Below are 16,348 nucleotides of genomic sequence, written 5' to 3'. Positions count from 1 at the left end.
TTAGCTCAAGGGAAGGTCCTCAGCAGCTCTAACACGTAGCGGAGCACTATCTCCGCGTAGGAGCGCTCCCGCCCTGGGGCGGGACCAGGACAAACCCCGCCTCCCAAGCCCAATCCCAGCTCTCCGCCGGCGGACAGGAAGCGGCGGCGGGCCTAGCAGCACGGGAACCGTCCCCCGCGCGCATGCGCGCGCCCCTGAAGCGCCTGGGGGACGGGTAGGGGCGGGAGGTAGGGGTGCGGCTCCGCGTGCCAGTTGGGTGCCCGCGCGTCACGTGGTGAGGAAGGAGGCGGAGGTCTGAGTTTCGAGGGAGGGGGGGAGAGAAGAGGGAACCAGCAAGGGAAGGAAAGCGGGGAAGGGAGGAAGGAAACGAACGAGGGGGAGGGAGGTCCCTGTTTTGGAGGAGCTAGGAGCGTTGCCGGCCCCTGAAGTGGAGAGAGAGGGAGGTGCTTCGCCGTTTATCCTGCCAGGGGAGGTCCCGGCTTCCCGTGGAGGCTCCGGACCAAGCCCCTTCAGCTTCTCCCTCCGGATCGATGTGCTGCTGTTAACCCGTGAGGAGGCGGCGGCAGCGGAAGATGGTGTTGCTGAGAGTGTTAATTCTGCTCCTCTCCTGGGCGGCGGGGATGGGAGGTGAGGCACGACTGCGAGCGCCGGGGGCGCCGCGACCACGGCGGAGCGGCGGCCGGGCCGAGCGGAGCCCAGTCGCGCCTCGCGGCGTGCGCGTCAGTCAGCTCAGCCGGCCAGCGGCGCCACTCTGGCGGGCCGCGCTCCCCGCTCTCTATTGTCCCCCGCGCCCCGACCGCTTTCCCTTCGGTGGCGGGCCGAGGAGGCTCCCAAGCCTCCGGCGAGGCCTTCCCCGCCCCCCACCGCCCTGGCGGCCCCTGGAGGCGGGGGTCGCCTCCCAGAGAAGCGAAGTCGGGGTATCCGCGTCGCCTGGCGAGAGCGGTGGAACCCAGGCTGGTGGCTGCATCCCTCCAGTCTGCTCGGCGGGCGCCGGTGCAGGCAGCCGCAGCGGGGCTGGCGGTCTCGCCGTCCTCGTTCAGCGCTCATCCTGCTCACCATTCCTCCCCCAGCCCTTGCCCGGTGGCGGATTCCGAAGTCCTCTCCGCCGCCGAGACCCGCCGCGCAGACTCGTGGGAAGTTGTGTTGTTTGCGGCTGGGCTCGTGTATTGTTCTTTACCCGGCGCGCCGGTCCTGACCGACCCCATTCTGCAGAGGGGCCGCCCGTGGAGTGGCAGCAGTCATCACCCGCTTATCTGAGACTAGTGGCCTCGGTTCTTCCTGTGTCCTGTGTTTGGAGAGAGATCACAGGAGGGTGTGTTGGTGTTCATTGAAAACATTCTGTTGCCCAGGGGAAAGGGTTTGGTCGGGAGAAGGGTAAACCATATGGGGATGTTCTTTCATTTGTAGGCTGGATTGGGTCTCTTAGAGTAGAAGTTCGGTCCCTGGGTGACCCAACTTGAAGAGTTTCGTTAAACTTTCAGGTGGAGTAGATGTGCAGTGTACTTAGTGGATTGTCAAAACAGTGCCCCCTCCCCCCTGCAAACGAAAGTTAAATTTGCTAAGAGCATGTCATTTCTTGTTTCGGGTTTTGAAGACAACGATTTTTATTTCCGGTGTATCCTAGGACCAGCTGCATCATTTTATTCTTGCGTAAAGTGCTTTATTTTAGGTAAGCTTTTTGACTTGCCCCAGAGTAAACTTAAAAACCTCAAGGTGTGCCTAAAAGCAACGATTGAAAAAATTTGAGGAATGCTTTGGATGAGTGTCTGTAGCCTTTGATAATTTAGAGAATATCTGACTATTTCATGTAATGTATTGTTTCTGTTTTATTCTTTGCCATTTTGACTTATGACTGCAGGGCCAAGTGTATTTCTGTCCTGTATTCTACCGAGTCCTTGGGTGGTACTGCGTCGGCAGACTTCTGTTATAGTTTGTAGTGTTCATTTTTTTGTTACACGTTTTATTTTATTTTTTTCAATCCAATTCATCAAGCAAGATACACATTATAGATTAAGAGCTGATAATAGATGTTTAGTTTTAAAAAGGATTATGTGCGGGAGACCCTCTGTTAGAGGAGCCTTTTTCATCTGACATTTGTTATTTCTGTTCTAAACGTGGCTTTCAACAAATCGTTTTCCTATCTCTTTTCACTTTTTGTGATTAAATTCAGGAGTTAAGACACTGTTCTCTATAAGGTAATAAAAAGTAAGACAAACACGTGAGGCACTTTACTGAGTAGTAGTATACTAAATGTTCTTTTAAAAATAATGAAAACAGTAAGAAACTGAGGTAGTCTTATATTTGAAGAAAAAACAATTGGATAACATGTTTGTGGGTTAAAACTCTTATACAAAAATTTTCTAAACTCAGATTTCCAGGGTCCTTTATTGCATTAAGCATTGGTTAAAAGGCTAATTTTTGGTGTTTCTGTTAAGCAGAACTTTTTCAAAAAACATAAGTTTTATTAGTTTTATTTTAAAATTAGTATCAAGATTCTAGCTTTTGGGTACTTGGAGATACTTGTAATTCTATTGTAACTATGGGGTATTTTTATCTACTAATCTGAGCTATTTTTGGTCACTTGTAAGATCTTTGTATGATGATTTGTAGACTTCAGCACATTCAAATTGAGTGTATTTGTTTTAGCATATGAGAGAAAGGAGAAATTTGTGTAGATTGGAAGTTGTGGTGGAAATTTAACTTAAAGTATAAATCATTTTCAGGTAGTTAATAAATCCTTTTTGTTGCCTCCACCTCCCCAGTTTGTCAGTCACTGTTGTGTGTGAAATTTTTCTTGCTTTGTATATTACTGGGATGGGAAGCTGGAAGGAAGAATTAAAGTGTTTAGAATCATAAAACATAAACTTTCCTAATGGTGTCCATTTCCAGCACAGCCCCATCCTATGTTGTAGTTGTAGGAGGATACCATTGCCTATATTAACGGTATTTTCTGTGTGTATGTATACAGCCTCTCCCAGCAGGCATGGCAGGCACTTCTCTGATGCGCTTTTAGTAACTTGTTTAAGATCTTCAAGGATGTGTATTATCTGACCTCTTTAAAATTTTTCTAAGGACCTTAAAGGGTTGTAGGGCTTGGGGTGAATGGAACATTTCCATGATGCCTTTTATGTATCTAATACTGTGTTAGGAGTTTCACTTTTCAGCAGTTATGAGAGAGGGGTGATATGCAGTTGAAGAAACAGACTTGGAAATATAATTTTTCTAGCATCATCCACCACTTAGTGGTGAATTAGACATTCAAACTCAAGCTGGTTTGACCTTAAACCCTAATAAGCTTTTTATCCATTGCCCCCCGTGCCTTTTTTGAAAGCGGCTTTCATACATTAGCTCAAAGGTGGCCTCTGGACTGAACTACCTTAGAGATATGTTTTATTCACAGTGTGTTTAAGTTTGAGCTAATGATTAACATTGAAAAATTGGGATGTTTCTCAGTGAAATTCATGGATTTCTGGATTTTCGGGGAAGACTTGGAAATCCAGATACTAGTGGGCTATATTCCTATTGTCCAGAGCTGAGCAGTAGGGCAGTAGCCGCCCTCTTTAAACTGGGTATGTGCTTACTGGTTACTGCAGTCCCCATCATTCCTGATGATACACCTGGCCTTTTTTGCTCATTTTTGTTACCTGCCTGGGTAGTGTGGATATGTTGTTCCCATCTCTGCCTTAGCTTTATCTTGTATAGATGGCACAAACTTTTAAAAAATGTTTGACTGTGACCTCTTATCCAACTTTTAATATTTTTTTGCAATGTTTTTTCTATAGTCTTAAAAATTTGTTTAAAAAGAACATTGCATACACAATACTTTTTATTCAGCATTAGGTTATTAGATTTTTTTTAAAAAACCCGTTTTTATAATAGTAACAGTTTGAAGGTCTTTAATATAGAATGATTGTTACAGTCTCCACATTTGTTCATCTAAATGAGTAAGTAAGAAACCATTTCTTTTTCTACTGGGATGAGAACCACAGAAAAAATTAGTTGAGGGTCATATTAATAAAAAGCAATTTAAGAATAGGATACAAACATAAACTCTGCTTTTGAAATTAAGGCAATGAAATGGAGGAACAATAACTTCAGCAATTAGCTACATTTTCCTAACATTGTTGGCAGATCACTGGTTCAGATATGAGATGATGTGCATATAACAAACTCTGGGAATACATTTTATTTTTTTGAGATGGAATCTCGCTCTGTCGCCCAGGCTGGAGTGCAGTGGCACGATCTTGGCTCACTACAACCTCCGCCTTCCAGGTTCAAGCGATTCTTCTGCCTCAGCCTCCAGAGTAGCTAGGACTACAGGTGCGCACCACCACGCCCGGCTAATTTTTGTATTTTTACTAGAGGCGGGGTTTCACCACGTTGGCCAGACTGGTCTCGAACTTGTGACTTCAGGTGATCTGCCCGCCTTGGCCTCCGAAAGTGCTGGGATTACAGGCATGAGCCACTGCGCCCTGCCGGGAATACAATTGTAAATTTTTTGTGTTTTTTGTTGTTGTTGTTGGTCTTGATTAGAGATGAGGTCTCACTAGGTTGCCCAAGCTGGTCTTGAACTCTTGGCTTTAAGCAATTCTTTAACCCTGGCCTCCCGAAGTGCTGGGATTACAGGTGTAAGCCACCGTGTCTGGCCAGTTTTGGGTGTTTTTGATGGAAGTTTTTCTAAAATGTAGAAAATTTACTGTAGACACATTTACTATCTCCTTAAAATGGACTGAATTTAATCTTAAATGACTGAAGTTTAATATGGAGAACAGTTGTTATTCTGGATTCTATTGTAGTTTCTTTTTTTAATTTTTCCAGAAATGACTGAAATGGCCTGGTAGTTTATTATTATTCTAAATTTATTCTAGATGATTGTGAATTTTATTCTTGGATCTAGTTGTAGCAATATTTCCAACTTTTTGGTTAGGTTTCTTTGCTTTCTTGTAAACCTTGAAGATGTCACCTTCCAATTAGTTGTTTCTAGTATGTTTTGTGTAGGAAAACTAAATAATTATACTTAAGAAACATGCTTGCATGTGAAATGAAATAAATAAATTCTAAATCTTCTATGGAATGAAGTACATGGGCTTTAGGTAGTTTTTTCTTTCTCTCTGCCCCCCCACCCCTACCCCTCACATTTCAATATGTATAGCTTGGCTTTGTAGAGTTTAGCATTGAGGTTGCCTGGATCCTAACTTTCTAAACAGTTGGAATGATGTGGTACTAATGTGTTTTGCTAGTTACAGTTAGGCAGGGAAGAATGGAGAGAAAAAACTGATGAATAACCAGGAAGGTACAACAAATAAAATGTATACTCATAATCGGTTGCAGATAGATCATGTCCTAGAGCTAAATCATGAGTACTCTGGTTTTATACTAATATACTAGATTATTGGTATTAAACATACTCTAAAATGTCCAACTGTAATATTCTCTACAGGAATAGAAATTGTGAATTAAGAAAAAGTGTTGGCCAGACACAGTGGCTCACTCCTGTAATCCCAGCACTTTGGGAGGCCGAGGCAGGCGGGTCACCTGAAAGGTCAGGAGTTCGAGACAAGCCTGCCCAACATGGCGAAACCCCCTCTCTACTAAAAATACAAAAAATTAGTTGGGCATGGTGGTGGGCGCCTGTAATCCCAGCTACTCAGGAAGCTGAGGCAGGAGAATCGCTTGAACCCGGGAGGTGGAGGTTGCAGTGAGCCGAGATCGCGCCACTGCACTCTAGCCTGGGCGACAAGAGTGAAACTCCGTCTCAAAAAAAAAAAAAAGTATTTTATTTAAAGGAAAGTCGGTGAAAGGTAGATGACAGAGGCTCATGGTATTGTGCTGGTTTCTAGTAAGTAGCTGTGTTACAGTAACTGTGTTACCATTTTGGTGATTTTTACATTTGTATAAAGTTAAATTTCTTGTCTGTCTTTAATTGTATTACATTATAATGGTTAGAAAAAAATTTGCTAAAGTTGGGGCATCGTTTTGGAAGGGTCTAGCTTAAAATATGGTCTATGTGGAGTACCAGAAATGTAGTTTGTGTGGAGAAGGTTGAGGGCAAGGGTAGTCATTGGCCACTGCTGCCAACACAAAGTTTCAGTGAGAGGCCTATATGAGATAAATTGTGGATAGGAAAGGCTGCAGACAGAAAAACACATAGTGATTTCAAATCTGAACCCCCCCCCCCCCCCACCGAAGCCCAAAATCACAGGGGCAGGCATTCCAAATTGTAGGAATGATTTGCATTTCATTTGATTTTTACACAGGAAGCTCTATGTGACATTCTGTTGCCCAGGCTGAAGTACAGTGGTGTGATGTCAGCTCACTGCAGCCTTGACCTCTGCAGCTCAAGCAGTTCTCCAACCTCAGCCTCTCCATAGCTGGGACCACAGGCACGCGCCACCATGCCTGGTTAATTTTTTGATTTTTTTGTAGAGATGAGGTCTCACTATGTTGCCCAGGCTGTGTTGTTTTTTCTAAAGGAGTAATTGATTTAATTAATGATCGTTAATGATCTTCCAAGCAACCCTAAAAAGTTTGCTTGTTCTGAACAAAAATCTAGCAGTGGTAATTCTAACTAGTCTAGCTGTTGATTTTTATATTAGGAAAAAGGAAGCAATGTTAAGGATAAGTGGAAAAACTATAATAACCCTACCACTTGGATTCCTGTAAGGCGGTAACGTTGCTGTCCAGCAATGTGAAGATTTTGCGTTAGTATTAGGATAGCCTGACCCAGCTAGTTTGCAGGAAATAGCGGTGCTGAGAATATTTCTCAGGGAATGTAGTCTCCCTTTGATGCTGAGTGAGTTCATTTTGAAGCTACTACAGATGCTCCTTGACTCATCATAAGTTGAAAATATCGTAAGTCGAAAATGTATGTAATGTTGGCAACAGAGATGATGGTTCAACATATGATTTTTCGACTTTATGATCGTGAGAAAGTGATACATGTGCAGTAGAAACTGTAACCCCATTGTAAGTTTTAAGGAGCTCTACTCCACTTAATGATGGGGTTATGTCACAGTAAACCCATCATAAGGTTGAAAAATATGAATCATAGTAAGTTGGTTAACATACGTGCAGTCCACTTGTACTACTGCAAGTAAACAATGTGAGATGTATACAGTGAGAACATTGTTGTTTAGTCACCAGGATTTATTATGTGTCTATGACTGTTAAGAGTCATGAAGCCACAGTATTGAGTGAGAAGAAAAGTAAAAAATACTGAGTTTGTTGGAGTAAACGAAATGCCAAAATATAAAAATATACTTCCAATTATATATTGTAGTTGCACCTGAAATGAGGATTTGTTAAGCATGAGGGACATCAGCAATTGGGGAAGGCTTTCTGAGGTAGAAGAGAATGGCATATAAGATGCTTGTAGGTTTACTTGCCTGGAATCGATAGTCTGTGTCAGGAAATAAGGAGAATTGCTAACTGGGCCATGATAATCAGGACTCTGATTATTCTAGACCATGATAACTATGAGATAGAATATTCTGGAATGTTGGTTGGAGTCCCTGTTGAGGAGTTAGGTTATGATTGACAAATTGGGTGATTGAGTCTTGGATTAGAATGATTGTAGAAATAAGTAAGGATAGAACAAGAAATGACATGGAAGAAAAACTAATAAAACTGGGCAAATGTTTAATGTGAAAGTAACAAAACTTATAGAGGGCTCACTCTGTTGAATTTAAATTATTAGGCTGTTTCATTGGAGCGAGTATGGTTTTATAAAACTTTGAAGACCTCAGTCTTTGAAGTTGAAAATGTCTTAAGATTTTGAGTCTGGATAGAAGCTTATAGTTTGGGATGGGTGTCAGCGTCTGGGATTTTATTTTATTTGCATGCTAATACTTGGGAACTGGATAAAACTTTGCACAGATCTTTAATCTCTGGCTAGTTATTTGGGAAGCAGTGCTTTAGGTAGTTGGATTGTAGTTTAGTGAATTTGGAGTGGAGATAGAGATTAGTTTAAAGATATACTAGCCCTTTTTTTCTTACTTAAGTTGGAATTAGGCTATTCAGTTCAAAAATATGATTGACACTCTTGATTTCATGTGAACTATGAACTTCTGTTTCCGAGACAAATAGGGGAAAATAATGCGATCTTTGCATTTTAGGCAAATGTACATATATGATTTATGGAGCAGAATTTGCTTTCCATCTGTTTTTGCTTGTATTGATGGTGACAGGACACATATACATACATTTGAACTTTGAATTTAGCTTTCAAATGATCTTTGCATTTTAGGCAAATTTGCATATGTGATTTGTGGAGCAGAATTTGCTTTCCATCTGTTTTTGCTTGTATTGATGATGGCAGGACACACCTGTGCATACATTTGAACTTTGAATTTAGCTTTCAAAAGAACACATAGAATTTTCTATGAATTGATGGGGTATTAATTTACTACCCCTTTTCCTAGGAATTAAGTGGGATAATTTGTACAACTGCTAAAGACTTTAAAGTACTATATAAATATTATTAAAATTATGTCGTTTCCAGACCTGCTTTCATTTGGAATCTATTAGTTGCAAAATACAGATGGATAAAATCTATTTTTAGTAGTTGGAATATTAGAACATCGTTACCAAACATTAGAAAATAGAATTAAAGAAAATCCATAATTCCTCCTTCAACACAATTTTCTCACTTTTTAATATTAGTCATGTAGTCTTTTAAAATGCCTATTATGAATTTATATTATAGTATTTGTGTAATTCTGTATACCTTTAAAAAACTAATGTATAGTTAATGGCTGGGTGTGGTGGCTCATGTCTGTGATCCCAGCACTTTGGGAAGCTAAGCTCGGAGGATCAGTTGAGGCCAGGAGTCTGAGACCAGCCTGGTTAACATAGCAAGACCCTGTTTCTGTGCCAAAAAAAAATAAAAATAAAATAAAATAAAATAAAATAAATAAAATAAAATAAATACAAGAAAAACATAATGTGTAGTTAAAACGTATAAGTATGCAAAGCAGACACTGAGATATTTATAAGTAGTAAAAAATGAAATGATGTCATTTCTGTTTATACCATATTTTTTCTATTTTATAGATATTGCTGTTCTTTTTTTTTTTTTTTTTTTCTTTCCTAGAGACAGAGTCTCGCTCTGATGCCCAGGCTGGAATGCAGTGGTGTGATCTTGGCTCACTGCAGCCCCCACCTCCTGGGTTTAAGCGATTTTTGTGCCTCAGCCTCCGAGTAGCTGGGACTACAGGCGCATGCCACCAGGCCCTTCTCATTTTTGTATTTTTAGTAGAGACGGGGTTTCACCATGTTGGCCAGGCTGGCCTCGAACTCTAGACCTCAAGTGATCCTCCTGCTTCAGCCTCCCAAAGTTTTGGGATTACAGGCATGAGCCACCGTGCTGAGCTTTGATATTGCTGTTCTTTATTTCAAGCTTTATAGTTAAGTTACTGATCTGTGTCTTTACTAGAATGAGAATGTTAAGAGGGAAGTAACTTTATTCTTAGTCTTCATGTTTTAGGACCTAGCACAGTGTCTCACTCACATTAGGATTTTATAATATGTATTATTAAGACCACAGAATTGTTAAATACGTTGCTTAGTAAGTGGACTGGACTTCTGGATACATGTTATGCACCCATTTTCATTCAGCAGATATTGGCATTAGTGAAGCAGCCTTCATAGTACTGGCTGTCAGCTATATTATGGAAATAGTCTCATTACATGAAACTGAATGTCATAATGATTTTTGTTAAAATTGGAATATTGCTGTAGTAAAATTAGAAAGTGACCTCCTCCAATTACTACAGCATATTATCAGAACCCTCAAATGTGTATTATAAAGGTTAGCTGTTCTAATCTAGCATAACGGAGAGGACAGTTTTGTTGACAGCTTTGGAGATGGATTGGCACTGATGATTATAAATTGGTTCAGAAATCAGAATTTAATTTTGGCAAGAATTTATAAAATTTAAGAATTTATTTTTTTAAAAACTTTATTTATTTGTTTATTTATGTATTTTTTTGAGACGGAGTCTCGCTTTGTCACCCTGGCTGGAGTGCAGTGGTGCTATCTCGGCTCACTGCCACCTCCGCCTCCCAGGTTCATGCCATTCTCCTGCCTCAGCCTCCTGAGTAGCTGGGACTACAGGCACCTGCCACCACGCCTGGCTAATTTTTTTTTTATTTTTTTATTTTTGGTAGAGACGGGGTTTCACCATGTTAGCCAGGATGGTCTCGATCTCCTGTCCTCGTGATCCGCCTGGCTTGGCCTCCCAAAGTGCTGGGATTACAGGCGTGAGCCACCGCACCTGTCCCAAAATTTAAGAATTTATAAATTTTCCGGGTGGCCCATAAAATTCACTTGTATCCATCCAGTAGCAGAAATCTCTTAGTAGCTCCATGATCCCTAGGAGCAGTTGGCCATTTAGTAGGGAGGAGCCCTTTTTCTTTAATGTAGAGCAAGCTTTGGCATAGTGGTTCTCAACTAGGAGGCAGAGGCGGATGTTTTGGGATATCTTATGGGAAAAGGGTGAGTTAATGACAGTGGGTTTAAGATGAAGTGCAGGGAGTGGGACAGATGTATATCAAAAGTGGGGTGGTGGCTGTGTGAGTGTGAAAGTGATGTAGGCAGGTTGAAAGTCATACTCTATTACTGTCTGTACTTGTGTCTTATTAGAAATTGTATAAAAGATTCAATATAACCCACAGGTTCAGAAAAAAAGAATAAAAAAAGATTGTATAAAAGAATTTCAAATCAGCATAGAAATCTTTCTTATGTACACATTTCAATTTTTTGATTTTTAAATTGTATTTCATGTTAGTGGTATAAATTTAATACATTCAATAGATTTTAATCATTTGTGTTTTCAGCTCTTTGTGTATAATTTATAAAAGAGCTACTTTGACTTCTGAGCCAGCTTGTGTTATTTTTACTTGTTAGAGACTAGCTGATTTCAAAAAGTGGGTGTGTTGAAATATGCTTTTAATTGTAGACACTCCCTCCTATCTTGAACTTTAACTTGTAACTGTTAGGTGTAGCTGTTTGCTTCTAGAAGATGATTTGACTGATTTCTAGTGAAAAAATAGATACTGGCTTAAGTTTGAAGTCACATTGTAGAAGTAGCTTTTCAAAGAGTGCATTAAAGGCAGTTAAATATATTACTGAAATATAGGGCATGATAGTTCCTGGAAGCCTACCTTTGTCATACAGGAGAACAGTTTTGTTGGTGGTATTTAGCGCCTGAAGATCTGAGTGAATATGTATTATCAAATAAAGGAAGCATTGGTCAGCACAGTATGATGCCTATGACATGTAGTTGATGACTCAGTAGGAAGGAAATATATTTTTATGTTGGGGAAAAATGCTGTTGGTACCTAATTTTGAAATTATACAAGTGAAAAGTCTGTTGAAAACAAGTTGATTACAAGTAATTTTTTTTGAGGAATGCAAATATGCCATGCTTAGCTTACTCTTACATCCTCTCATTTATTGTAATTGAGTTTTTCTGTAAATAGGAAGATTGTAATATCAAAACATTATTGCAGATTTTCTTCTCCCATTCTTAAGATTGTACAGTCAACTTTTTGGGTATATATAGGAAAAAACTTGCTTGTTATATGATATTTCTGTCTCACACCAAGGTGATGATGTTGACCCACTATCAGAGAGTTATTCTTTGTTTTTTTCCTGATGTTAATGAAATTTTCATTCTGTATTTTTTTGCCCAATTCTTTAATTTAGTAGATTGGAACAGAAGATTGTAAGTTTTGGGTTCAAGGATTGGGAAGGAAGCTTTTGCTTAGAAGGGTACTTGGGAAGTAAGATGCTACCTACCCATGGAATATGGAAAAAAATCACAATGGCTGGCATTTGTTGGGGTACTTAATGCCAGGCACTGTTGTTAGGTCGTTTTGTGTATCGCGTATTAACTTGGTCTTCACAGCATCTCTATGAGATACGTGTTGTTATTTTCATTTTATAAATGAGAGAGGAGGATCAGGGAGGGTTACTTATCCAGAGTCAGGAAAGTCAAATAGTAGTTATCAACTGAGGGAAGCCAGATCTTGCCTTTACATGTAGGCTAATTTTACCCTCAAAGCATAATTTAGGCTCTTTGTACTTACAGTATTTGAACCATTTGCCTTTTAGTCAGTCAGGTTCTTTATAGAAGGTATTTTATTTTTTGGATGTGAAAAAATGTTAACAGTTGAGGGGAGAAAAGCACCTTACAGAAAGAACATGCATAAAACCATTTCAGTTTTGTCATAGATAAATATATATGTAATCATTTTTAGAGAACAGATACCAACTTTCTGGGTAGTAAGATTCATAATGCACTTCTGTGATTAGGAAAAATAATTTTTTAAAAGGCAGATTAGTAAATACCAGTATCCTGGCGACTTTGAGAAAAGTTAAGGGAAATAAAAATACTGTTCTCAAATTGTAAAAAGGGAGAGCTCTCCTAAGATGTCCTGTGACAAGGAGGTCAAGTTATGTTTTTTCTATTTCTTAGAACCTGCTGGTCATTTTTCTACCACTCTTGCGTGTGATTTTTTGGTATTATTTAGTTTTCCCCCTTAAAAAAAAAACAACAAAAAACTAGAAATGGGGTCTTACTGTGTTGCCCAGAGTGGTCTTGAACTCCCGAGCTAAAGTGATCCTCCTAAACAATCACTTTCGACTTCCCAAAGTGCTAGGATTACATAAAATTTGATAAAGGATCTGTTTTCTCTATCTTGTAGATCCAATCTAGTTATTCTTCTGGCAATTTTACATAGATTTTTTGATATACTGTGTTTCTTTTTTTTATTCTTGAAAATGTTTATACTTTCTAAAAGGTTGAGGGTATACTAGTAATTAATATTTTATGCCTTTCACCTGAATTTATGAATGGTAACCTTTACCACATTTACTCTCTTTTTAATAAAATATTCTTTTTTTTCCCTCTGTTTCATTTGAAAATAAGCTGTACTCTAAATACTTCAGTATGCTTGCATTTCATAAAAGTAAGGACATTGCACTACATAACTAAGGAGATTTTTTTCTTAAGTGTGGAGATGTTCAAATTTCCCATGGGGCTTGTAAGTATTAGGTACCATGTGACTGTAGTATATACTTTGTAGTATATGCTTTTCAAATTTCCCATGGGGCTTATAAGTATTAGGTACCATGTGACTGTAGTATATACTTTGTAGTATATGCTTTTCAAATTTCCCATGGGGCTTATAAGTATTAGGTACCATGTGACTGTAGTATATACTTTGTAGTATATGCTTTTCAAATTTTCCATGGGGCTTATAAGTATTAGGTACCATGTGACTGTAATATATGCTAGCTTTCTGGCAACTAAAACTGAGAACAAGAAAGTTAAATGCTGTTGGTGCACTTTTCTGTGTAGGTAAAATAAAATAACAGAAGAGAAAGGAGAAGACATTGACTTTGCAGAGTAACTATCTTGTAGGGTGGAGCTATTTTTATGTAGGAGTAATAGCACAATAACATAGCCTTGAGGTTACTGCATCATTATGGCCTCTTCTGGTGAAGATGTTAATAAGGATAAGCCTGGCTTAAGAAGAACATGTTAAAGTAGGAGGAAAATTAATCATCCATCAAATAGAAAGATATTTAGCAAGATATAATTACCTAGAAACTGTCCTTAGTGGAAGCTGTCATTTTCCATTGATGTCAGATTAGTAACATTTTATTGTCCTCTAGGTTAAATGTGTTTTATTTTCATCATTGTCAGGTAACATCTATTTCTCCACTGTTAAAGTCTTTATGTGAAAATGCCTTTTGTAAGTATGCATAAAACCATTTCAGTTTTGTCATAGATAAATATGTATGTAATCATTTTTAGAGAATAGATACCAACTTTCTGGGTAGTAAGATTCATAATGCACTTCTGTGATTAGGAAAAATAAATTTTTAAAAGGTAGATTAGTAAATACCAGTTGACCCTCTGTGTCTGTGAGTTTTGTATTCATGGATTCAACCAACCACGAATGAAAAAATTAAAAAAATAAAATTGGGTCTGTACTGAACATGTACAGACTTTTTTTCTTGTTATTATTCCCTAAACAACACAGTACAACAACTAATTATATAGGATTTACATTGTATTATGTATTATAAGTAGTCTGGAGATTATTTAAAATATACATGGGTATGTGCATAGGTTGTATGCAAATATCGTGTCATTTTGTCAGGGATTTGAGCATCCATGGATTTTGATATCTGTGGGAGGTCCTTGAACCAACCCCCCAGGGATACCAAGGGACAATTTTATTCTGTTCTTTATCAGGAGGGATAAAATTAGGAATTAAGATTGGCATTCTTTGAGTCCTTCCTTGTTGTTCATTTTGTCCTGCGTAGGTAATATATCTAATAGTGATGAAAGAACCTAGACTGGGAGAGTCTAGCAAGTAGTGAGGATCAGGATAGAGTAGGTGATAAGGAATCGGAGTAAACGATTAGGCAGCTTGGAACTAGGGAATCAGGAAGATCTATAACAAGGAGAGATTCCCAGATAGAAAGGTGAGTGGGTCAGAGGCCAAGCTGTGTTCAGATAGAGATGGGTGAATAGTTAACATGTTTCAGTGAGATTTGATGATACCACATGCTCTATCTATACTTTTTGAGCTCTTGACTGATTGCTAAAGTTTAGAAATAAATCTCAGTTGATAGGTCCAGTCTCTGCATGTGGGAACAGGCAATTTTGTGATGTCTGACTGAGGTAAGCAGTACAAGGGTTGAAGATTACTCAGGGCTTCTGTGGAGTAAACCATGCCCATTTCAATCACTAGCTGTGGAAATCAAGGGTATATGTATATATATATTTTTCTGTCTATAAGAAGTATATTCTTCTTTAGTATTGCATTACTTGTTTTCCCCATCTTAGAGGTAGACGTCAGTTTAGTTTTTGAAAGGTTTTTGCCATGTGCTGTATTTTGATAATTTTTTTTTTTCATTTTTTTTTTTTTTTTTTTGAGACAGAGTCTCACTTTGTCACCCAGGCTGGAGTGCAGTGGCACAATCTTGGCTCACTGCGGCCTCTACTTCCCAGGTTCAAGCAATCCTCCCACCTCAACCCCCCAAGTAGCTGGGATGACAGGTGCATGCCACCATGCCTGGCTGATTTTTGTATTTGTTGTAGAGATGGGGTTTTGCCATCTTGCCCAGGCTGTCTTTTCAGTTTTTTTAGTCATATCAGAAATATGGTGACTTACGTTGTTTATGATGAAGGTAGTTCGACTCATCATAGATTAACATGAAATCATTGAAATCAAAGTTGAGTTCTTGACACTGCCTCCTATTTGCTGTGTGACACTGGGTTTGTTACATATCACTCAAACCTCAGTTTTCTTTAAAATGGGCTAATAGTTCTCACTTGATTGGGTGATTTAAATGAAAAAAATGTAGAGCAGTACAGAGCCTGGCAGATAGCAAGTGCTTGATACATTTTAATTATCATGACATCCAATTTATAAGCATTATTGTTTAATTTAGTTAAACAAGAAATTGATGTAATCAGGATATTTTTCTGTACCTGGTAAGATTTCAGGGTACATTTAAGAAATTAGGATACTTTTAAAAATAAAATAGGATATATAGTTTGGGATTTTTAATTTTTCCCCTTTAAATATGTGAAATGTGAAACTTAAAAAATCATTTAAAAATGTTTTTTAGCCAGATTTTAATGTGAATTTGAATATATTGGATTTCTAAAATAAGAATGAGAAGCAACAGCCTTAGTGTAATATTATATATGTATATATTATATAATGAAAAACTAAAGATATTCTATTAAAGTCAGGGGCAAAGTAAACATGCCTACACTCATTATTCAGCATGGTTTGGTACTCCTAGTTAGTGTAGTAAGTTAAAAAAATAAAATTATAAATAGATGAATAAAAGATTTAAATATGCAAAGCAGAACCAATAAAAGGCCAAGAAAGAAAACAAAGAATATTTTTGGAATTTTGCCTGCAAAATTTAGGGGCTCATGAATCCCTTATAGAGGTTATGCAGTTTCTCCCTCGGTATCCATGGGGATTGGTTCCATGAATGCTCAAGTCCCTTATATAAAAAGGTATACTATTTGCATATAACCTGTGCACATCCTTCCCTGTACTTTATTTTTTTTTTAAAGGGTTAAACAATAAGGCCTTTATCTGCACAAATCAGGGTAGAATGAGGCAGGCAGTTCCAGGATTGGCTGATTCGGAAACTGGCTAGACAAATCCATCTCAGCTACCATGTGGAGAGCCAACATTGTCCACGAAAAAGGGGGACCTCTGGAAATCCACAGCAGACCCCAGCCCAGGTCTTTTGGGCAGGAGCTGGGTCATTTCCACACTGAAACCACTCTGAGGGAGGGGATGA

The 16,348-nt window shown here is 38.9% G+C and overlaps 1 protein-coding gene across 1 annotated transcript in view; it reads left to right on the top strand.

Annotated features, from left to right (window-relative positions):
* Positions 1-207: 207 nt before the first annotated feature.
* The window catches only part of ADAM10 (ADAM metallopeptidase domain 10), a 157,358-nt gene continuing 141,217 nt past the window's right edge, over positions 208-16,348 (top strand). Inside the window, exon 1 of the mRNA XM_054450003.2 lies at positions 208-627. Within this exon, the coding sequence (XP_054305978.1) occupies positions 573-627 (55 nt within the window). The 5' untranslated portion in view covers positions 208-572. The remainder of the gene's footprint in view (positions 628-16,348) is intronic.

This window comes from Pongo pygmaeus, chromosome 16, assembly GCF_028885625.2.
Source record: "Pongo pygmaeus isolate AG05252 chromosome 16, NHGRI_mPonPyg2-v2.0_pri, whole genome shotgun sequence".
Taxonomy (NCBI): domain Eukaryota; kingdom Metazoa; phylum Chordata; class Mammalia; order Primates; family Hominidae; genus Pongo; species Pongo pygmaeus.
This window is presented reverse-complemented; position numbering and strand designations above follow the sequence as displayed.